At 57.7% G+C, this 23,036-nt stretch overlaps 1 protein-coding gene and 1 long non-coding RNA gene across 2 annotated transcripts in view; one reads left to right on the forward strand and one right to left on the reverse strand.

Annotated features, from left to right (window-relative positions):
- The window catches only part of RIPOR3 (RIPOR family member 3), a 75,495-nt gene that overhangs the window by 32,326 nt on the left and 20,133 nt on the right, over nucleotides 1-23,036 (forward strand). The window contains exons 2-3 of the mRNA XM_043553680.1: nucleotides 10,651-10,769; nucleotides 19,864-20,010. Of these exons, the coding sequence (XP_043409615.1) occupies nucleotides 10,651-10,769; nucleotides 19,864-20,010 (266 nt within the window). The remainder of the gene's footprint in view (nucleotides 1-10,650; nucleotides 10,770-19,863; nucleotides 20,011-23,036) is intronic.
- Nucleotides 976-22,236, reverse strand: LOC122467276. The gene is made up of 5 exons (XR_006292878.1): nucleotides 21,956-22,236; nucleotides 16,859-16,950; nucleotides 9,503-9,713; nucleotides 7,031-7,084; nucleotides 976-4,393 (listed from the first exon to the last, which is right to left on the reverse strand). It is a non-coding gene; the product is annotated as an uncharacterized LOC122467276 (long non-coding RNA).

Below are 23,036 nucleotides of genomic sequence, written 5' to 3' on the forward strand. Positions count from 1 at the left end.
ACCCACTTGCCCCCCCCCCCCCCAAACAACACTCAGAGTGAGGTGGGAGAAGGAAGGGGTCCAAGTTGATAAGAAGAGGAGAATCTAAACAGTGCTCAGTGGGAGACTGGGGGTGGTGGTGGCCCAGAGGCTCCGTGACATCAGCCGGGCCCCTGCCAACTCCAGAAACCTGGCAGTTAGGGCCTGTGGATAAGAGGCTGACCTGGAAGCCAGGCTGCCTGGGTTTGGCCTTCCAGATCCCAAGGGCCAGAACAGGACAAAGTGGAACCCACGGCATCACGTTTTGGTGAGGGTCAAAAGAGCATATCGAGGTCAAGTGTAAGGCCCCGCCTGGCTGCTCTCTCAGCCCCTCTGCCTGGGCCAGAGGAGCAGGGAGAGTGGAGGGTAAACGAGAGCAGGGGGAGGGAGGAGAGATGGGCTCACTGCATCTGTAAAATAAAGGTGTGGGTGGGAAGGAGCTGGGGAGGGAGCCTGTGGGCTGGAGATGGCAGGAGTGTTCTGGAGTCAGACAGGTTCGAAGGAGGGCTAGCAGAGGGCAAAGGGCAGGGCCCGTGGCGACTTTCTTGAGTCCCCAGCATCTTGGCCTTCGCAGGACTCTTCCTGTATAAGAAATATGAAATAGTGTATTTACCACTGAATTGGCCTAAGAATGGATAAAATACACGCTATTAATATAGAAATAGTAACACATATACACTATAATATAAAACATTCTGTTTAACCTAAACATTCATTTCTTTTTTTTTCAAGGCAGTTTTTTTTTTTAAGTTTATTTACTTATTTTGAGAGAGAGACAGAGGGAGAGAAAGAAGGGCAGGGACACAGAGAGAGGAAGAGAGAATCCCAAGCAGACTCCATGCTGCCAGCACAGAGCCCAACACAGGACTCGATCTCATGAACCTGGAGATCATGACCTGAGCCGAAATCAAGAGCTGGACGCTAAAAAACAAACAAACAAACAAACAAAAAGTTGGACACTTAACCGACTGAGCCACCCAGGCGCCCCTGAAAGTTCATTTCTTATCTTCTGATTTTAAAAGTAATCCACCCATTTTCGTGGGCCCCGTGCACGAGTCCCCGGTGCTCTGGGAAGGGAACCTAACTGCAGAGGTGAGCAGAGACAGCAGTCGGGAATGGCATTCTTTCTCTGTCCTGACGGTTTAGGGGAGGTGGCTCTGATGTCCAGCTGTGCGGGTGAGTAGCAGGGAGCGTCTGTGTCCCTGACCATGGAGAATTCGGGCAGATCATCCAGTGCCCGAAGTGGAGTGGGTGACCGAGGCGGCCCTTGGGTTTGAATCCAAGTCCTGCCTGTGCTAAGTGGACCCAAGCCAGTGAGTGTTCATCAGTGGTCGGGTGCTTTGGGACAAAATGAGTAGGTTGCCTTAGGGTCTCTGTTCGCTGCCGGGCAGGGGTTGCGAGGAAGGCAGGTGTCATTCAGAACTCTGATGTTAACAGCAAACACCCCGAGGGGGCCACCAACCTCTTCTCCGAGATCCAGCCCCCGCTCTGAGGCTCCAGGCCCTTGTCCGCATCCTGGCGTGAGTGTGCAGGTGCGTGCGTGCGGGGGCTGGGGTGGCACAGGCCCAGTGGGAGCTGCAGCCCCGGGGCCCCTTCTGAAGATGCTGGGCTGCTGGGCCCCCCAGATTCCTACCCCCATTCATGCGAGGGGGGAAGTATTTGCCACCCACGGAAGACCGCACCTTCAACGCCTCTACTCGCACACGTGAAAATTACCCCGAATGCCCGCGACGCTGATTCACGAACCCTTAAGAGTTGAAGAGCTGCTTTAACCCAGTGGCTCCCACTGGAGGTGATTCTGCCACCCAGGGGACACGTGGCAGTGTCTGTGGGCGCTCTTGGTTGTCACCATTGGAGGGCGTGGTGCTCCTGGTGTCCAGGGGTTAAATACACAGCCCTACCCCCCCCTCCGCCCCGGCCAAGAATGCTCTGGCCCAAAGTGTCAGTGGAGCTCTGCCTGAGACCCTCCCATAACCACTCTGGAGTGAGGGCTTCTGATGGGGGTCCCACACGTGTTGCTCGGTCACCCCTAGGACGTGGATGAGGGGTACGCACACCTGTGTCACACTGCCCACACGCAAGTGTTCTAAGGCGAGACGTCGAAGATGGGACGCTGCCACTTGCTAGTTCTGGCCACCTCAGCTCTACGAGCCTCAGTTTCTCCGTCTGTAAAACGGGGGTGGTAAGAGCGCCCACCTCAGAGGCGTGCTGTGGGGGAGACGTGCCGTGTCCAGCTCTCGGCCCGGCGTCCGGCACGCTCAGAGCGAAGCCGAGGCCAGACCTGCCGGGGACCAGGAATGAGAGGAGCTGGTTCTCAGCACAGAACGTGGCAGAAGCCGGTGCTCTCGAAGTGCCGGTTCTCATTAGCAATATTGCCAGGTTCCCTCTTTGGCGTCAAACAGAGGCACCTGGCCAAGCACCGTGACCACGGTGTGGCCTCACCCCGACCTGCCGGGAGGGGTCCCTCTGCACCGTGGTGCCTCTGGCTCAGTCCCTCCCGCCCCACCTGTTTGAGAAGGGGTCTGGCTGCCCCCCGATCTCTGTTATCCCGCATCGGGGCTCCGTCTTTCCAGCCACGAGCCCCCAGCTCCACAGGCTCCACGCTCCCCCGCCCCCACGGCGGCCCCAGGAGGCCCTGTCCCCAAAGGGGTGCTGTCTCTTCCAGGTGACCCCCTCCACCCCCCGCGGTGACGTCTGTCTGGGAGCTCAGAGTGCTGAGGGGGGGCATTTAAATCAAAACACCCTCTGGATATTTCACAGAGATTCATGAGTCATCTTTACCTCGTAAAAGCCCCCTGGCGTTAGCTGGGAGTGTAGATGATATTCGTGGACCTTTAAAAGTTTGTTTTTCCTTCTTTCTTTCTTTTTTAAGAGAAAAGTCTCTCTTGTGACCCCAGCTTCATCCTGAAAGGCATCGTTCTCTAGGTCGGAGGACACACAGAGCCCCCTTGGCAGCTTGATTACTATGCAACACGTGACCAATCTTTCTGTTTTCTTCAGATCACCTTTTTTCTTTTTTTCTGATTGTGAGGGAATGCGTGCCCACGGTAGAACACTGGTAAGGCATTGATGGAGAAATAAAGCGGAGAGCGTGTCGTGTATAGTTCACATCTTGGTCTGTTGTCCCCAACATCTTACTTTCAACATCTTCTATCTTCCCGTGTCATTATTCCTCAAAACCATATTCCTAATTCCTGCCATGGAAATTTCCTCCGTGTGGCTGAGCCCTTTGGGCTCCCTCGCACTTGGCCGTTTGGCCGTTTGTGGCCTCGCGCAGGGTTTTCAGCTGTGAGATGGTCACAGGTGCATCGTGAAGCCTGATGAGATAGCCGATCTGTCCGCTCACGCGACTGGTCCTTTTGTGCCTCCCGGCCTGAGCTGGGGCGGGTCGTGGACACCTCCCAGGGCTGCCCTGGGCAGGAAGGTCACAGGGGACTGTAGACTGTGTGATAAACTGAGGCAAGGGGCCCTCTTGGATCCTGGGTCCCGACCCCCATGCCTCGTCTTGAACCACCAGGAAGTTTCCACTTGCCCTGCAGCCCTGGGACCATGAATTCTGGGGGGACAGGTAGGGCTCCCCAAGATGCTGCTTCCTCTTCTTTTCCACTAGAAACTGGTGCTGTCTGCTCATCTGACTCCATCAGGCCATCTGCAGGGGCACAGCTAGGTGTGCCCCCCCCCCCGTCTCACTTCCACGGCGGGACCCAGAAACGTGGGCTTCCAAGAAGCTGGGTTCCTACCTGCCCTACTTAAACCAAGCGTCCTTCAAATCCATGACTCTTTCACTTAAAGAAAATCACTCTATATCGTACACAAGACGGTTTGCTCTAAACGGAAGTTTACCTGAAAAGAAAGGCAACAAAACACCTGATGCGATCGGAGCGTGTGCCTGGCGCCAGCTCTGAACTCGGCTGAACGGGGGGGGGGGGGGGGGGGGGGGACAAGTGTCAGACGGCTGGGGAGCCAGGAGAGAAAGGGGGCTAAGGCAAGAATGACTCTCCTGCCAGGTGAATCACGGTGTCTGCTATGCATTCCTCACCTGGCTCAGATGGGCCTGCGCTTGGGGGACCCCGAATTCTAGCCCAGCCCTCCCACTTTACAGACAGGGAGACAGAGGCTCAGGGAGGAGGAAACTTGTTCCAGATCACATGCAGAGATCCCCTGGGCACGCTTTCCTGGCTGAGGAGAGGTGAGCAGATTCCTTGCAGCGGGTAGAGAAGCATCTGAAAGCATCTGGTAGGGGCGGGGCCCCAGGGGCTCCGCAGAGAGAAGGGGAGCCCGAGCTGGCGGGTGTCAGAGCTAACGTGGCTTCTGTCCTCTGTGGCTTGGCTGTGGGATTTTCCCTCTCAGGGACCATCAAATGTCTGGGTCTTGTCTGTGGCGGAAGCAAGGGGTGGGTGGGTGAGGGATTGAGTGCAGAGGGCAAAAACCCAGGTCAAGCTGGGGTAGGCCGTACAGGGTATCTGAGCTTGCCCCAGACGGCAGTCAGTGCTGGCCCAGGGGACATGGGCCTTGGGCCAAAGGGACAGAGGCGTCTCCAGTGTGACTGCCCCTAGCCCCTGGACGGAGGTGCGGGGTTCGACGGCCTGGCATGCAGCAGGCACTCATTCATTGTCTATGGAGACACAGCATTGTCTGGTCAGGTGTGCAGTAGGGGCATATTCAGTAAGTGAACGAACTCAAGGGCGCCATTACCAAATCCAGAGGGTGCTGGAGGCCTGTCCTGCCTACTTCTTCCTGGATGCAGCTTAAACCCCCGTCCCCATAGAGGCCTGGTCCCCACTCAGCCCCTCAGGGATCCTCTTGGTACCTAATGCTCTAGCCACCCACACTGTACTAAGTTCATCTAATTGCATTTCATCTAGTTGACCCTATCTCTGAGCCTTTGCACATGCTGTTCCCAACACCTGGCACACTCTTCCATCCCATTCTCTCTCCCTGCCAATTCTTCCCCCTCCTTTAGATTTCAACATATCGCTTCCCCCAGGGGGTCTCCCCGGGCACTCCCCTTTGGCTGGGTGAGGGATCCTTGTCTGCCCCCCACGCCTCTAGTTCCCTATCACAGTCCAGCCTCATACCCTAATTCCTGTCTCCCACTGGACTAGTTCACAGCCGTATGCGCAGTGCCTGCATTCAGTAGGCACTCGATATGTGTGTGTGTTGAATGAACAAATCAAGTAAGTGAGCCCTAGACACAGGTCTGAAGAGATGTCCTTCAATCGTTCAGTTATTCAAGCAATCACTTACGGACCAGTACTTACCGGGGTCCCCTACTTGGTGAGGCCCTGGGACATACGGCTGTGAGCAAGACCAAAAAGTCCCTGTCCCCACGGAGCTTGGGACTCCTGTGAGGGCCACACAATTGCCAAGCACCTTGACAAGACAATTTGGGACGGCAGTGACTCCTCTGCAGGATTTGAAACAGGGTGAACAGTGAGGCCGCTGTCGCCAGGGGGCACCAGAGAGGCCCTCTCTGAGGCGGTGACCTTTCTGCTGGGATCTCATGCCCGGAGGGATCCTCCCGGGAGACCTGGGGGAAGAGCGTGCCAGGGAGGGAGAGGACACGGCCTGGGCAGAGGCCTGGAGGTGTCTGCAGCCGTGGAGCTGGCAGGGGGGAGGGGCGTGGATTCTTCTGGCCCTTCCATTCACCTCTGGGTGATCCGCGCAAGCCACGTGACCACTCTGGGCGTGCTCGCCGGTGAAACGAGGCAGTTGCCCTCCATCTGGTGCAGACAGTAGTCTGGTTCCCAGAGCGGCCTCCGCGGGTCGCCCATCCCTCTTAGGTATAAACTCACATTCCTCATCCTGGGCTATTTTACCATTTCCTTTCGTGCTAAACCAAAGGGACTATTTTGGAAACTCCTATAAGCAAACTAAGCCCTGCCTGGCATTTGAGCGGATATAAAAGAGCCCTAAGTGAGGGACTCAGGCATAAAAGCCACCCAGCCCTGAGAGCCCACGCCGCTAAATTTAGAAGCATCACCTCCAAATGAGGTGAAATTGTAGGTTCCCTGGGCTGGCGGGCGGTTCTGGCCAGCAGTGAGCTGGCCAGATTTAGCGGAGTGGGCTCAGGCTCCCTCCAGCCGCGCCTCGGGAGGAGGTCCCGGACGATGGTCCCAGTGTCTGGGGAGCCGCTGGCTGTGTGAGAAGCCCCTCCAGGTGTCCTGGCCCCTGCTGCACTCACCAGCTGTGTCCAAGCCATCCGTCTAAGCGGGTGCTGCCCCAGGGTACCAAGCCAGCGAGAGGCAGCGAGGGACGCACGGGGACGAGGCAGTCCTGTCTGCCACCAAAGGTTTGGGACCTGCATGACTTCTGTGCCTCTCTCCTCTGCTCAGGGGCCCAGCGAGGTCTCTGGCTTATCTCTCTTGCCCGTAGAGTTCCAGCTATATCCAGGGCTATCCTGAGCCTCTGAGCGCCGACCTCTGTTCAGAGTGGTCAGTGCCCCTGCTGGGTCACTGATTTAACGTTGAGAATATCAGCCTTGGTCGAAAGTGACCAACATTCACGGGGTCTTGTCAGGGGCTGCCCAGTGAAGGCTCCTGAGATCTTAGGGGTCTCAGCCTGGCCGTCCCAGCCCATCTACCAGAAGGGAGATGTTTTTGCAGCAAGAAACCCAGCTGGGTGAGATCGCAGGGGGCCAACCAGTCAACAGCCAGGATTAACCCCATCGGGGCCTGTGGGGGAGGCTGGGGGTGGCCGCTGGCCTCCCTTTTGGAGCAGCTGAGCTGATTGGGAACCGATGCTGGTCCCAAGAAGCCCCCAGGGACCCGGGCTCCCACACCCTGAAGCCTGCAGGGGATGGGGTTGATTTTTCTTGGCCACCCCCAATGCTAGACTTCTAGCTTGGCAGGTCCCTTTCACGACCTGCTTCCATTCAGCCTGGGTCTGGCTCTTGGGTGGGGACATGTCCTCAGCACAGCCCCCCGGGGAACAGGTGCCACCTTGAATGAAGTGACCAGGCTTTTAAGGCCCGTTATGCCCGGGTCCAAATCCCAACTCTGTTGTTTCCTACCTGTGTGACCTTGGATGAGTCGTTTCCTCTGCTCTCTAGCCTCGGTTTCTTTATCTGCAAAATGGGGATAATAATCGTGTTTACCTGATATAATGTCGGGAGAATTAAATGAGATTTTAAGCCCTTAGAGTCGGTAGCACGGAGGGTGCTGGGCACCCACGGTCAACCATTAATAGCTGTAAGTACTGTTTTATGGGAACGTGGCCATGCTCATCATTTACATAATGTCTGTGGCTGCTTTTGCTCTAAAACAATAGAGGTAAATAGTTGTGGGTATTTAAAAGAGCATATGGCCTACAAAGCCAAAAACTTTGGTATCTGGTCCTTTACAGAAAATGTTTGTCAGCCCCTGCCTTGGAATCGAGCACTTAGTGGAAATTCTTATCCCCATCCTTATCTTTATCCTTAGCCTGAGGCTTCCACTTATCTGGCACCATGGGCTGCACAGCCTGGTACGGTGGCAGCAGCAGGCCCAGCCTTTTAGGCACTGTTTCTGGTCCCATAAGGATGTGCTGTGAATCTTCCAAGCACCAGAGAACACTCGAGCCCCGCCTGCAGGTCCCTCTCTGTCTGATGGGGGAGCAGAGAAGTTGCCATCCGCAGTCTACTGTAACTGATGGAGCAGGGAAGGTGGGGGAAGGGTGTTCCAGCCCGCAGCCCCCGGCCCTCAGTCTCTAGCCTGCACCCCCAGCCTCCAGTCCCCAGGCCCCAGTCCCCAGCCTGCACCCCCCAGCCTCCAGTCCCCAGCCCCCAGTCCCCAGCCTCCAGCCCTCAGTCCCCAGTCCCCAGCCCCCAGTCCCCAGCCTGCAGCCCCCAGCCCGCAGCCTCCAGCCCCCAGCCCGCAGCCCCCAGTCCCCAGCCTGAAACCTCCAGACTCTAGTCCCCAGCCCCCAGCCCCCAGCCCCCAGTCCCCAGCCTGAAACCTCCAGCCTCTAGTCCCCAGCCTGCAGCCCCCAGTCCCCAGCCTGCAGCCCCCAGCCCGCAGCCCCCAGTCCCCAGCCTGAAACCTCCAGCCTCTAGTCCCCAGCCTCCAGTCCCCAGCCTGAAGCCCCCAGCCCCCAGCCCACAGCCTCCAGCCCCCAGTCCCCAGCCTGAAACCTCCAGCCTCTAGTCCCCAGCCTCCAGTCCCCAGCCCGCAGCCCCCAGTCCCCAGCCCTCAGCCCCCAGCCCGCAGTCCCCAGCCCCCAGCCCGCAGCCTCTAGTCCCCAGTCCTCAGTCCCCAGTCCCCAGGCTGGCACCAGAGTATTCTTCCTAACCAGTGACCCCAGTGATCTCCCTCCCTGTTACCCCCTCATTCCCTTGCCCAGCTTGGCTGGGGGCTCTCAAGAGTTCGAGAAGGTCCCCGGTGCCACCCTGAGCACACACCGCTAGTGGTGGGGCAATGGTGTACTGATAGATGCTCACTAACCTGCAGGGGAAAAAAAAACACAAAAAAAGCCCAAATTTGTAGCACTTGCCGACATCCAGGGTGTACACATTCCTGCCGTGGCTGATTTCAAGCTACCAAAATTCCCAAGAAAGTAACGATTGACGCTCAGGGGCTGGTCCAGGCTGGCAGCAGCCTGGCACAGGCGGGGAGCGTGGGGACCTCCCTGTGGGGCTGGGACATCTAGAGGCGGGACGGGGACGTCTGAGTGCGCACAGTCGGAAGGGATGGCGTCTGCAGCCGCTCGCACTCAGGTTCCAAACCTGTCTCATTGCTTCCACGCGGGCTTCTTGGGCCAGTCTCGTCCCCTCTCTGGGCCTCATGTCGCCATCTATCCAAGTAGGTCAGCAACAGCTCCCAGGCCTCAGGGGCTGCGTAGATTTGCTAAGATAATTTCCGTGAGACATTTAGCGCAGGGCTGACTTAGTAACAGCACTCAACAGACGGTGGCCCCCATCAGGGCTGCTGTTCATGGATCCACAGCATGTGACGGTCCTTGGTGCTGGGGCTTGCCACACAGTGGGTGCTCAGCAAACACTCGCCAGCTTCCCCCGGCAGGGCTGGAGGGCGCTCCCCGGGCTCATCCGCCTCTGTAGCCCCCTGCGGGGCGGGGGCCTCTGTCGGCCAACGGCACAGAGACAACCAGCTCTTTCCCTTCCGCGTTGTGCACCCTCAGCGCACGGTCTCCTTGGTCCTCTGACTTTCCGCTTTGCAAACGTGACCGCCGGGGCCCGGAGCCAGCGAGTGGCACAGCTGGGGTCTGAGCCCAGGTCTGGCCTTTTGGTTTCCAGTCCTCAGCACTATGTACAGCGCAGTGTGGGGTGGGGATGGGGGGAGCCTAGGAGAAGGGGAAGTCTTGTGGGGGCCGCACGGATCTGCCAGGGGGGCCCTGGAGCCTATGGTGGGGGCTGACCACACATAAAATGCAGGACGGGATGCTGGACAGACGTGGCTCGAAAGAGAACGTTATTCCAGGGAGAGGCCCAGCCCTGAGCAAAGGCGTGGACTCTGGCAGGTGGACGGATGTTGGGACGCGGGGGCCTTACCAAGCAGCGATACGAGGGAGGTGGTGCAGTGGAGCTTTTTTAGAGGCTTGGCTTCAGCAGTGGGGTCCCTGGAATCCTCGGCCTGTCTCCACCCTGGCCGAGGAGCAACGCAGCAGCAGAGATTCAGGTCAGATATGCAGAAGAACCTTCGACTGTCGGTGCTGGAAGGCACTGGCGATACTCCCGAGGGATACGGTGGCGTTTTTCCAACCTAGAGGCGGTTTGGAAAAAAGAAAAGACAGCCAGGGTTCTAGGCTGGCCTCATTGCAGCCTGGATCAGAGATGGGGCAACGGATCCAGGGATTCTGGAGGGCCTGGATGCCAGCAGCTTGGCCTCATGTGAGCTGGGCTTTGTCACCCCTGCTCAAAACCCTCTCATGGCTCCCAGTCACCCTTGCCCAATTGCAAGGGCAAACTCCTCCCTGGGGTTACCAAGGCCCCGCAGGAGCTGCACTCTGCTGGCCTCTCCAGCCTCCCCTGGAGTCACGGCCCAAACCACAGCTCTTCTTTCGGTTTCTGGATTACGCCGTGTCCTCTGTACCCCCGGGCCTTTGCCCATGCTGTTCCCTCTGCCTCAGATACCCTCCCCTCCCGCTCCCTTCTCCTTCTCCCCTTATCAGCCTTTCCTTCTCAGCAGTTGATCGCCTCCTCCATGGCTAAGTCGAGTATCCCCTGGGTCCTTCCCGTAACTGGTGGCTCATTAGCCTCCCTGCCAGACCGGGAGCCCTGGAAGGCAAGGACTCTGCCTGTCTTGCTCAGTGCGTGTCTCCAGCACAGTGTTTGGCACACAGCGTTCCATGAGTGTTTGTGGAGGGGGGTGAGGGTTACTGGCAGAGAGGAGTAGCTGAGAAGAGATCAGGTATGGTTTCAGGAGGAGCTGACTCCCCCCTGCCGGAGCCTCAGCATTGCTCAGCCATTAAGAACCTGAGCACAGAGTACAGAGACCTGGGTTCGAATCTCGCTCCTGCTGCCAGCCCAAACAGTTCCCTTGCCTCACTGAGCTTCATCTGTGAGCTGGGGACGGTACCAGCTGCCCCCTTTGTGGGGCTGTTGTAAGGACCTTGGGGACCGTGGTGAAGGGGGACCAGCCGCGACCCGCACTCGACAGGCGGCAGCGCGAGGCTGACTCTCCTGTCCTCTCCCTGTAGGTGACGGCCATGTCGGTGAGGCTGCGGTTCCTGTCCTCCGGGGACGCGGGGGCCGTGGGGGTCGTGGGCCGGAGCGCCTCCTTCGCGGGCTTCAGCAGCGCACAGAGCCGGAGGATCGCGTAAGTTCTGCCCGTGAGGAGGGTACAGGGCTGGCTCGTCTTGTGCAGCCTGTGACCCTGAAGCTCTCTCTGATGCCAAGTCTGCAGCCCAGGACAGTGTGTGCGTGTGCGTGTGTGTGTGTGTGTGTGTGTGTGTGTATGTGTGCGCGCGTGTGACACTTGGTGCTGGGAGAAACCTGTAATTTCCTTGAGACCCGAAGCCGTCTCATGTCACATGCTCCTGGCAGTTGGTCCTGGAAGTCACCTGCGTGAGCTTATCAGGCCCACTTAGCAGATCAGAAAACAGGCTCAGAGAGGTGGAGCTGCTCACCCAAGGTCACACAGCAAGACTGGTTCGTTCAGCCCTGGAACTTAGTCTGGGGGCGGGGTCAGGATGGAATGTTCTTCCTGTTTGATAGAATGGGACGTGGGGCCACCTATCCCAGTTCTGTGACCTGGGGCAAGTGACTTCACCTCTCTGAGTCTCGGTTTCCTCATCCGTGAAACGGGGATCACGAGTGTCCCTCCCCGACACAGAGTTGTCGTGAGCGTACGATGAGGTGACACAAGGCAAGCAGCCGGCGCATGCTGGCACACAGTAGGTGCTTGCGGGAAATTTTCAAAGGAGGAGGAACAGCAGAGATGGGGTCAGGGCTGCCCCACTGGACGTGAGTTCATGGCTGTTCCACGAGTCTCCTTCGGCTGCAGGTACTTCCCGGGAGGAAGGTTCGTTTCCACTCCTGGGGGCCACAGACTGGTCCTGGCCTTCATGTCGGGCACTGTGCAAGCCTGGGGAGCTGCCCGCCCAGGGGTGGGGCAATCCCTCAGGCATCGCGAGTGGCCCAAGCCCGAGGGGCCCAAACATCTGCCTGGCTGAGCAAACGTGGGGGACAGGCAGGACACCCAGCCAAGCAGGGTTGGCCAGGGCTCGTCACGGCCCTCTCCTGCCCGAAACCTGCCAGGGGTTCCCATCTGCTGAGAATGCAATCTGGACTCCTCACGCGGCCTCACAAACAGCTCCCTGTCACACTGGCCGCTCTCTCCTCCGGGCCCTCCTGTGACTCCTCCTTACCTGGCCAGGGGCTGCTTAATGTCCTTTGGGCCTTGGTTTCACTGCCGTGTCCTGAGGTGGACCACCCGTGCCCCAGACCGGGCCTTCCTGTGGCTCTTTCCCTGGGGTTCAGCTGCACACTCCCCCCCCCCCCCCCAGTGATGCCTGGTCCCTGAGGTCCAGCTCTCCCACCTCGCCCACTTGTCTCCTGGCCGCTCAGTGCCAGCACGTGCCCGGGAGGAGTGGGTCTCAGGGCCGAAATCCTGGAGGGTCTCAGCTGGAAGCATGCTTAGGAATCCCTGATTCGTTCTCCAAATATTTATGGAGCACCTACTCTGCCCAGGCCCTGTCCCGGGCTCTGGGGACGGAACCGGGCCCCGCCCTCCTGTCAGGGCAGCGAACAATAAGCCAACAATAATCAAGAAGGATTCAGCTGGTGGCACGTGAAGGAATTAAAACGGGGATGTGGGAGGGTGGCAGGGCTCTCAGAGGAGGCCCTCAGTGAGGCAGAGGCACCTTTAAGGCCAGAGAGAAGACAAGTTGATGTTCACGTGCAGAGAGCATGCAGGGCTGGGGACGTCTTCCAGGTGGAAGGGGCAGCCAGTGCAAAGGTCCCGAGGTGGGGATGAGCTTTGAGGCACAGAAAGTGGGTGTGTGGCTGTCTTGGGGGATAGACGTGAGAGAGGGAGGGCTGCGGGGCTTTGTGAGCCACAGCAAGGACATGCAAGGTGCAAGGCGGGGGGGTGGGGCACTAAAGAGCTGAAGCACAGGAAAACACAGCCCCAGAGAGAGTGAGCACCCAGTCCCTCTGACGCCCAGCCTCCAAGAGGAGAAAGCGTGGATGCCACCGCAAGGAAGGCATACATTAGGCACTCCATAAGTGCGGCTGAGAAGGATTAAGTCAACTGGCCAGGGAATGATCATGTTCCTTAACAGAACCACTTTTGAGCTGCCTCTTCTGGGCGTCACCAGGCCCCCCCACCATGGGGTCTGTAATCAGGGCTGCTGAAGACAGTTGCACAGGTCACCCAGCCAAAGGGGCCATCCAGTCCACGTAACCCTCCCAAGCTGTGTGCCCTGGCGTGCAGCTGGCCCACCCAGGGTGGGGTGCCTTTCTCTAACTCACACAGAGGCACTATGGGGATTTTGTTACCATGGTCTGGCAGTGGGGGGCGCTGAAGGGGGGTTTCACAGACCCTGGCAGCCAAGGCCAGCTGCGTGAGTATACAATCTGTGTGCTCACTAGGGCCCTGTGCTCACGTAATACTGTGGTGTTGCCATCTAGAAATTCCTTTTTTTTTTTCTCAATGTTTATTTATTTATTTTGAAAGAGAGTGCAAGCAGGGGAGGGGCAGAGAGAGAGAGGAGGGAGAGAATCCCAAGCAGGCTCTACATTGTCAGCACAGAGTCCAATGCAGGGCTCCAGCCCACGAACTGTGAGATCGTGACCTGAGCTGATCAAGAGTTGGATGCTTAACCGGCTGAGCCACCCAGGCGCCCCGCCATCTAGAAACCCTTACTACAGTTTGAAAAAAGGGCCCTGCATTTTCTTTTGCACTGGGCCTCATGAATTCTGTGCCTGGTCCTGCCTGCAGCTCTCCCCCTGCCAGGCCCCTGGGGGGCTTCTGGACTTCCTGCCTCCATGGGAATGTTCCCACAGGCCCCAGTCAGGAGCTCTGCCCAGGTAGTGTCCCAAGGACTCCTGAGGACAGAACTCTGGGTGGGAAGAAGACAGAGAGGTCTGACCCTGTCCCGCTATGGCTCAGTGGCCATCAGCAAAGACAAGATCACATCTGGCAAGGTCTGCATCCTGGTCTAAGACAGATGACCTTGATGGCTGTAAATATCCCAGAATAGCCACTCTCCTGGTGGCTCCTTCTCCTCCTGCTCTGAGAATTCTGGAGAATTCTGGAGCCACCAGCCTGGGTGGGTTCTGAGGTCCCTGAGTGGCCACCATCTAGTCTCTTCAGTGCCCTTTGCCAAGGGTAAGGAAGAAGCTGCCCACGAGGATGGGGAGGAGTGCATCTATTTTTAACTTCCTGTCTCTGGCCAGCTCCCAGGAGTCTGGACCCTTGGCTCTGGGGCTGGACGGCCTAGATTGTGTTTCAGACCTCACCTTCTGGCCTTATTTCTCAGGTAATCCAACCAGGCTGAATCACAGACACATTGCCAAGGCACCCAGTGGCTGGGGCAGGGCAGGTAAAAATAACCTCAGATAGGAGAGCCAGGGATTGAAGCTCATGGACGTCCCCTTTGTCCAACCTCTGCCCCTGCCCTGGCACCTGAAACCCTTTTGACTCTGGACATGGCTTTTTATTCCATAATCAAAGAATTCACCTGAGGAAGTGATCTATCTGGTGGGGAAATTTTATACTAAGGTGTGAATGATTGCTATGAATGATGCTGTCCCATTCTGCCCCGATTCACAGGCGTGGCTGCTCTTACCCCCTTCCGGTCCCTCCTCAGCCAGGTCTCCTCTCCCCCAGGCTGTCAGGAGGGTACCCTCCTGAGCTAGGAGCCCCTGCCAGGTCCTCACCACCTCAGGAATTCCTCTGCTGAGATGGCCGGCAAGTGGGGGTGTGAAAACTAAGTAGTAAACCTTTGATTTTCAAGGAAAGGAGGTTGGAGAAAGAGGATATGGCAGAGGTGCTCTCCCTACCCTGCTCTGTTCCTCATCGTGCCCACCCATTCAGGGCCACCAGGCATAGAGACAGGGTTAGCTTACACCGTCGGCCCACTGAGTCCTCACGCGAAACGTGTTCAGTTGGTCCTATCGTTGTCCCCCAGCCACACCCAGCCCCGCCTGCCCCCAGGTCCCCCACTTGCAGCAGCCGTGCACCGGGCCTCCGACAAAGTGTTTCCCCACGACGATCAGGCAGAAAGGCCGTCCCGGCGGCCTCACGTGAGGGCTGGGGCCACCGGGTGGCACGTGTCCTTCTGGAAGCTTGTCTGGCATGCCAGGGGCTGTTTAATATTTACTGAGTGCTCCCAGAGCCGGTGAGACACCCGCCCCCGGAGCTCGCTCTCTGCCCTGGCGGCTGTATCACCGGGCCAGACACGCAGCCCGATTTCGCCATCTGAAGGCTGCACTTCCCCGGCTGAGCCAGCAGCACTCAGAGTGGCCACCGCGCCCGTCCCGCTGAACCTCAGACGAGAGCACTGAGCTCAGAACTTCCCCGCCCGGGAGCCAGTGAAGCCAGGCACGGCCGCAGCGGTGAGGGTGAGGAGGTCTCCGGGTAGATGGCAGTGGGGACCGGCCGAGGGTACGCACACCCCGGGGGCCGGGGACCCCTGGGAGCTGGCAGGTGAGCTGGGCTCCTGCGCGGCACCCCCCCCCCCAGAGTTGCTCGTGCACCCCACCTGCCAGGGGCCTGAGCCCATCGGAAACCCGCCTCTCTGAAGGCTGCAGCCCTACCCGTCTCTGCCCGCCTGGCATGTCAACTTTGTGGACGGCCTGCTGGAGGAGGTGGGTGGTGTGGCCTCAGGCAGGGGGAGGGAGGAGGGAGCGCAGCCCCTTCGAGGGCCTGGATATTTATTATCTTACTGATTTATTTATATTTTAAATTTATGTATTTAGTTTGATGGGGCGCCTGGGTGGCTCAGTCGGTTGAGCGTCCGACTTCGGCTCAGGTCACGATCTCACGGTCCGTGAGTTTGAGCCCCGCGTCGGGCTCTGGGCTGACAGCTCAGAGCCTGGAGCCTGCTTCCGATTCTGTGTCTCCCTCTCTCTCTGCCCCTCCCCCATTCATGCTCTGTCTCTCTCTGTCTCAAAAATAAATTAAAAAAAAAAAAGTTAAATTTATGTATTTAGTTTGAGAGAGAGCGTGAGCAGGGGGAGGGGCAGAGAGAAAGGGAGAGAGAGAATCCCAAGCAGACTCTACACTGTCCGTGCAGAGCCCGACGCAGGGCTCGAACTCACAAATCATGAGATCGTGACCTGAGCCGACGTCAAGGGTCAGATTCAACCAACGGAGCCACCCAGGCGCTCCTATTGTCTTCTTTAACTTTGACACATACATAACCCTTGTCCTTTGCCGGGCACTACTCAAACCCCTTTACATTTATTAACGCATACAGCAACGCTTTCCCTGGGCCCTATTTTACAGATGGGAAAACTGAGGCACAGAGAGGTTCGTTAACTTACCCAAGGTCACGTAGCTTGTAAGTGGGGTTACCGAATAGAGACACGGGCACCTAGCTCCAGAGCCTGTGCCGGCTGTCCCACCGCCTCCCCGAGCTGGCATGGCAGCTCGCGGGGACACGGCTTTTACTTGCTTTGGTCTCTGTTTTACCTCCAGCCCCTCGAATGCTGTTTGGTGTGCCGTAAGTGCTCAGTAAATGTTTGTTGAGTGAATGATGGTCTCATGACTGGTCTATGAGGTAGGCACTCTTAACTGCCCTTTACAAATGAGGAAACTGAGTCTCTAGGAGGTTAAGTACCTGTGACCCCGGGGCTGGGATTTGTCCATGGGTGGTTGACCAGGAGCTTGTGTCTCATGAGACAACATAAGCTCCCAGCGTGGCAAGTCCCCTGCTCCCCCCCGATCCTTCCTTGCTGCAACATCCCCTAGGACCCAGTTCTCAGGGCGCGGGCAGGGCCGGGGATCTCTATTTCTGGATCCTTGGCATGTAACATGGCGAGGATTCCCGGGGTAGGGAACCCAACCGGAGGGGCGGCCGGGGCAGCTCCTCTCTGCTGAGTCAACAGCAGGTGTCTGTATCTGTGTGTGGAATGTGCCACATCTGGCTGGGCTGGATATACAGCCTGGCTGCCCGTTCAGCCTCTTGGGGCGCCAGAGTGAACTTGTCAGGCCTGCCGAAGGAGCCGGAAGCTGTGTCCTGCCTGCCCCCTGCCTGGCTCTCCAGACCTCAATCCTCCCCTCCTCCCGGGGACAGGGAGTCTTCGAGGGTAGGACCCCAGGCCCTCGGCTCCCATCATGGTGCCTGATTCGCAGAAAGCCCCTCTGTGAGTGTTTGAGTGAGTCGGGGGGTCCGGTACCCTTGATTTTGGGCCGCAAAAGTGCAGCAAACTCTGAAGGGCTCCCGGGGAGATGCATACCTGGGTTTCCAGCAGAAGGATGTCCCCCGAGTGAATCCCCTAAGACGGTGGTCCTCAAAGCGTGGTCCTTGGACCAGCAACACTGGCAGCACCTAGGAACGTGTTAGAAATGCAGATTCTCAGGCCTCGCCCCAGACCTGCTGAACCTGAGACTGGGGCCTCTGCTGAGAGGGCTCAGCAATCTGAGCCTGGGTCCTCCAGATGATTCTGAGGACCCTGAGGGAACCCTGCCCCTTGCCCCCAGAGGGGTGGTTCAGATCCCGGGCTGGGAATCTGCCCATGTTTGGGTTTGGGTCCCAGCTCTGTCACTCACGTGATCTGGGGCAAGTCACTTCTCTGAGCCTCCGGTTCCCTACCTTGCAATGGGGTTAAAATCGATGTTTATTTAAAGCTCCTACAGCAGGGGTGGGAAGCAACAGACACTCAGGGGGCACCTTCTATCCGGGCACCGTCACGATGCTCCCAGATTGTCATCGTCCGGGTCTGTGAAGCTGGGAGCTGACCCATTCCTCCCCGCTCCCCCTCCTCGGCTCCCACAGGGCGGGAAGGGTCTCCTCACTCTGTTTCGGTCAAGCCTTCTCCTTGCTGTCCGCCCAGCATCACACACAGACTGGACCGCGTCCTCCCCTCCACCCTGACTCACCGTCCCCCGATTCAGAACACCCTTCTTGGGACGACCCTTCATCCTGTTCTTCCCTTGAGGTCCCGCTGCGCCCTTGGGCTCCCCCAACTCTCTCTTCTCTAGTCCCCACGACACGCTGTATTTCCCTCGTCCCGTTCAGCTCAGTATTTACTGAGCACCTACTGTTTTCCAGGCTGTGGGCGCAGGGACAGATACAGATGGGACGTGACTATTATAACGGTAGCAAACATTTATTAGGCACCCACTGCCTCCATTATGCCGAATGTTTCCCCTGGTGTCTCAGAGAATTCCCAGCACTGCTCTCTCATTTAGGGTCTATTGTTTTCCCATTTGACAGATAAATAACTGAGGCTTGGGTAGTACCTTAGTGTAGAGGTGAAGTACATTTGACAAAGAAACAATACTGGTTATTCCCCCCTGCTCCCCTCCCCCCTTCCTGCTCGTGCTCACTCTCTCCCCCTCCCTCCCTCTCCGTCTCTCCCCCCTCCCTCCCCCCCTGTCTCCATCCCTGAGGAACCTTAGAGCACAGGTTGAAGCAGGCTCCTCAGTGCACCCGAGAGGAAGACAGGGAGGGAGGCAGCTGGAAGGAAAAGCTAGAAGCTTCTTTGAGAGACTGACCCAGACGTTCGAGTGTTATTTCCACTCGTGTTTCTCCCGTGAGAAGGGAGTCCTGAAGCCACATCTGGTGCAGGGATACCTGGGAAACAATGTCTTTAAGAGGACGGACGGAGGCAGCCCTGGTCTTGCACTTAGTGGATGAGGCATAGGATTCTAGAAGGAGCTTAGGTGCCAGTGAAACCAGCCCGGGACTGTAACGAGGATACCCTCACCCTGTACTACTCCAGTCAATCCTGAAACGCTGGTGTGCCCCTCAAGGGCTGAGAGACACAGCTGTCACTGCTGGGAAACATCAGTTCTTTTTTTTTTTTTCCTTAAAAAATTTTTTTTAGTGTTTATGTTTTTAAAATCTTTTTAAGTTTTTTTTTTTTTTGAGAGAGAGACAGAGAGAGCGGGGGGGGAAGGGGCAGAGAGAGAGAGGGAGAGAGAGAATCTCAAGCAGGCTCTGCACTGTCAGCATGGAGCCTGACGTAGGGCTCAAACTCATGAACCATGAGATCATGACCTGAGCCAAAACAGAGTCGGACGCTTAACTGACTGAGCCATCCAGGCGCCCCAAATGTTTATTTATTTTTAAGAGAGAGACAGAGTGTGAGCAGGGGAGGGGCAGAGAGAGAGGGAGACACAGAATTTGAAGCAGGCTCCAGGCTCTGAGCTGTCAGCACAGAGTCTGACGTGGGGCTCGAACCCACAAGCCGTGAGATCGCGACCTGGGCTGAAGTCGGATGCCCAACCAACTGAGCCACCCAGGTGCTCCTGGGGGACATCAGTTTTTAAGATCATTCAGTCCCCAACCCCAACTCCAATAGGCTTAGGCAGAAAAGAGAACCAACTGGTTCATGTAAGTGAAATTCCACGGGCAGGTCTAGCTTCAGGCATAGCTGGATCCAGGAGCTCATGGTCATGTGGAATTGGTCTGCCTCCACCTGCTCCTCCCTGTGTTGCCTCCATTCCCCCTACATGATGCAAAGGAAATGGCTGGCTGTTCCAGGTGTATGTTCCCCCGGAACAGCAATGTCAGAAGAAAGAATCCTTTTCCTATCTGTGAATCTGGAAGCAAACTCCCGGCAGGGTTACTGGACAGATTTGTGTCCTGTGCCTCTCCCTGAGCCAGGGAAATGGAGTATGTTGACTCCAGGCCTGAGACATGCATTTGCTTCAGAATGCCTGTGTATGTGTGTGCAGGTGTGTGTGTGTGTGTGTGTGTGTGTGCGCGCGCGTGTCTGTGTGTGTGGTGATTTGTCAAGCCACCTCTCTCCAAACCACATGCATGAGCAGCAGAGTTGGGGAGGGGCCCCAGAGGAAAACTGGGGTGTTACTAATAGAGGGAGAGGCGTGGGTCCTGTGCAGGCAAAGCCAACAAGTGCCCACCCACGGGACGCCCCACGGCTACGATTTGGCCTCCCAAGTAGTTTTGTCCGGACGGACAGACCACACTGAGCCGAAAACAATGGCATTTGGGCTGCCCGACTGTACTTCCCACTGCGTTGATGTCTCATGTCAGGTTCTTCTTCGTCTTTTAATCTTCAGATCCAAGCCCTCGTTTTGCAGATGAGGAAACCGAGGCCTGGAGAGTCCCGGCTACTTTCCTGAGCTCACACGGCTCGGTGGTGGCGGGGCGGGACTCAGCCAGGCCTCGTGACTGCCCCGGGCTCTGGCCACCGATCCCCCAGTGCCTGCCCCCGCCCCCCGCCGGGGAGGGCTTTGTCCGGATCCCAGCTGTGCCCCTCATTCCTTCTCACAGAAAGTCCATCCACGGGAACTCCGTGAGAGCTCGAATGCCTGCCAAATCCTCCAAGATGTATGGCACGCTGCGGAAGGGGTCTGTCTGCCCGGACCCCAAGCCACAGCAGGTGAAGAAGATCTTCGAAGCACTCAAGAGAGGCCTCAAGTAAGGACCAGTGTTTGTTGTCCCTGAAACGTGCGTTCTCTGCCGCTTCTCCTCTCCGCCTCTCCCCAGAGAACACGGTCGGGTCTTGTCTGCCAGAGGCCAAGGAGGGAGCTCCTGCAGTCCACAAGTGCGTCCCGGGTGCAGCCACGCGCTCAGGCCCACCCTTCGGCGCTGGGGACACAGTGAACGCTGCGGGGGGGGGGGATGCTGGCCTCAGGGAGCTTATGGTGGAGAGGGGAGATGGCCAAACAGAAGTGACGTAAGCAGTAACAGAACTCCCAGCAGCCCTGAGTGCACGGAGGAAGGTGATGTAGAGGCAGCACGTGGAGGCAGAGGAGACTCACCAAGGAGGTCCCGACGGTTGTGCTGGGCTCTGGGAGATAAGCGTCCCAGGCAGGGGGAACAGCGCGGGCAAAGGCTCTGAGGTAGGAGAGTGTAGGACAGGAGGCCCGGGTGGCTGGATTGGAGCGAAGGAGAGAGTTGGACTGGCTAGCTGGGCAGAAGCCAGAACAGGAAGATTCAGTCACTGACTCCACCTATGTTTTTTAAAGTGTATTTGTTTATATTTTGAGGGGGGTGGGGAGGAGCAGAGAGAGAGGGAGAGAGAGAGAGAGAGAGAAAATCCCAAGTAGGCCCCACACTGTCAGTGCAGAGCCCCATGTGGGGCTCAAACTCACAAACTGTGGGATCACGACCTGAGCCGGAATCAAGTCGGACACGTAGCCGACTGAGCCACCCAGGCACCCCACTCCATGCGCTTTTCTTGAGGGCTAACGGAGGGCCAGGCACAAGGTGTGGGAGTGAATAAAACACAGAAATCCCTGCCCCTGTGGAGCCTCCTAATGGGAGACAGACAATAAACAGGGCAGAAAAGCAAAATACAGAAATAGGTCAGGTGGTGGGAAGTACCATAGTAGAAAACAAATCAAGGTAAGGTGTGGGGCTGATTTTGAATAAGGGGTTCAAAGAAGGTCTCATTTAAGAAGGTGACATTTGAGCAAAAACCTGAAGGGGTGAAGGAGTGAGCCCAGCAGGTAATGGATAAAGAACATTCTAGGCCAAGGGAGCCACATGTGCAAAGGCCCTGGGGCAGGAGCATGATCAGAGCATTAGGGGCACAGTGAGCAGGTCGGCATGGGAGCTGAGAGAGGGAGGCAAGGGTGAGGAGGTCTGGGGGGCAATGGGGACCAGGTGACATGGGGCCTGTGAGCACTTAGTGTTCACTCTGGGTGAGCTGGGTTCTGCGCGGGGGGCGGGGGGGGGGAAGGGTGTGGTCTGAGTTCAGTTTTAACAAGACTCTGGCTGTACGCGGAAAACGGGCTGCAAGGGGCGGGGAGGCCTGTAAGAAGGTCACTACAAGGGTCCAGGTGGCAGACGATGGTGGACTTGACCAGGTGGCAGCTGGGTGGGTGGGCAGGGGACAGGGTCAGTTTCAGGATACGTTTTGAAGGTGGAGCAGGCAGGATTGACTGAGGGAGGGACTGGGGGTAGAGAGAGAAGAGAGAGAGAGAGAGAGAGAGAGAGAGAGAGAGAGAGAGAGATCGTCCAAGTGGAGATGAAAAGAGGTAGTTCGGGCACAAACCCGAGGTTCATGGAAGAGGTCAGGGCTCGAGAGAGAACTGTGGTTTCAGTGCAGTGTTGCCCCGTGAATAAGTCACATGGGGGGCCACCATGTAGCCCCTCTAGGATCCTAGACTCCGTGACGCCCAGTCCAGGGGCCTCCTCTCTCCCAGCAGCCCCCTTGCTGCTGTCCCAGCCCCGTCCCCACCTACCCCTTCTCCACCTGCCACCCCTGCTCTGCTCAAGTCTCTCCCATGGCTCCCTACTACCCTCGGGGGGGGGGGGGCATTCAGGGTCCTTTCTGACCTTCAACCTTTCTAGACTTTTCTATTATTCACTCCCCGCCTCCACTGGTTCCCCAAATGCCCCATCTGCCCTCCTGTACCTGTGCTGTGGCCCTTGCTGAGCAGCTCCCCGGGCAGGGGAGCGTCCGCGGAGGCTGCCGCGCCCCAGGTTCCTTGTTCAGCGCGCATGCGCGTGTCCTGAATCGCACGCCGTTCCTTCCGGCCGGGAGGCCTGTCCCGCCCTCCGCCTCTTGCGATCCTGCTCTGTTTCTCACTAATTAATAGCAGTGACAACAGCAGCAGGGGCAGCAGTTGCGGGCTTTCTACACATCTCGCCGTTGAATCCCTGAAGAACGCTATCAGAGAGCCTCCTCACCTTTTCCCGGAGGTTAGGGTTAGGGTTAGGGTTAGGGTTAGGGTTAGGGTTAGGGTTAGGGTTAGGGTTAGGGTTAGGGTTAGGGTTAGGGTTAGGGTTAGGGTTAGGGTTAGGGTTAGGGTTAGGGTTAGGGTTAGGGTTAGGGTTAGGGTTAGGGTTAGGGTTAGGGTTAGGGTTAGGGTTAGGGTTAGGGTTAGGGTTAGGGTTAGGGTTAGGGTTAGGGTTAGGGTTAGGGTTAGGGTTAGGGTTAGGGTTAGGGTTAGGGTTAGGGTTAGGGTTAGGGTTAGGGTTAGGGTTAGGGTTAGGGTTAGGGTTAGGGTTAGGGTTAGGGTTAGGGTTAGGGTTAGGGTTAGGGTTAGGGTTAGGGTTAGGGTTAGGGTTAGGGTTAGGGTTAGGGTTAGGGTTAGGGTTAGGGTTAGGGTTAGGGTTAGGGTTAGGGTTAGGGTTAGGGTTAGGGTTAGGGTTAGGAAGAGGGGACACAGCTCGTCCAGGATCCTACGGCCTGGAAGCAGGGAGTGGGGCTCCGGGGCCAGTGCCGACCCGCCCTCTGTCCGCAGCCCTCCCCCATCCACCCCGGGCTCCGGGGAAAGGTCACCTCCCCCCTCGCCACGCCCTGACCGCCAGCCCAGGGGACATCTGTCATCCGCCACCCACGGGGCGCACCGCACGCCCCCACCTGCACTGGCGCAGAGCGGGAGCTGGGGCCGGGTGCCTGGAGCCTGTCTTCAAGGGGCGCATCTCCCAGGACCGCTCTGGTGATTCCTGTAAGGACCTCACGTTGGAGACCGGTCTGGGCTCACTCAACA

Source organism: Prionailurus bengalensis, chromosome A3 (genome assembly GCF_016509475.1).
Source record: "Prionailurus bengalensis isolate Pbe53 chromosome A3, Fcat_Pben_1.1_paternal_pri, whole genome shotgun sequence".
NCBI classification, from domain to species: Eukaryota; Metazoa; Chordata; class Mammalia; order Carnivora; family Felidae; genus Prionailurus; species Prionailurus bengalensis.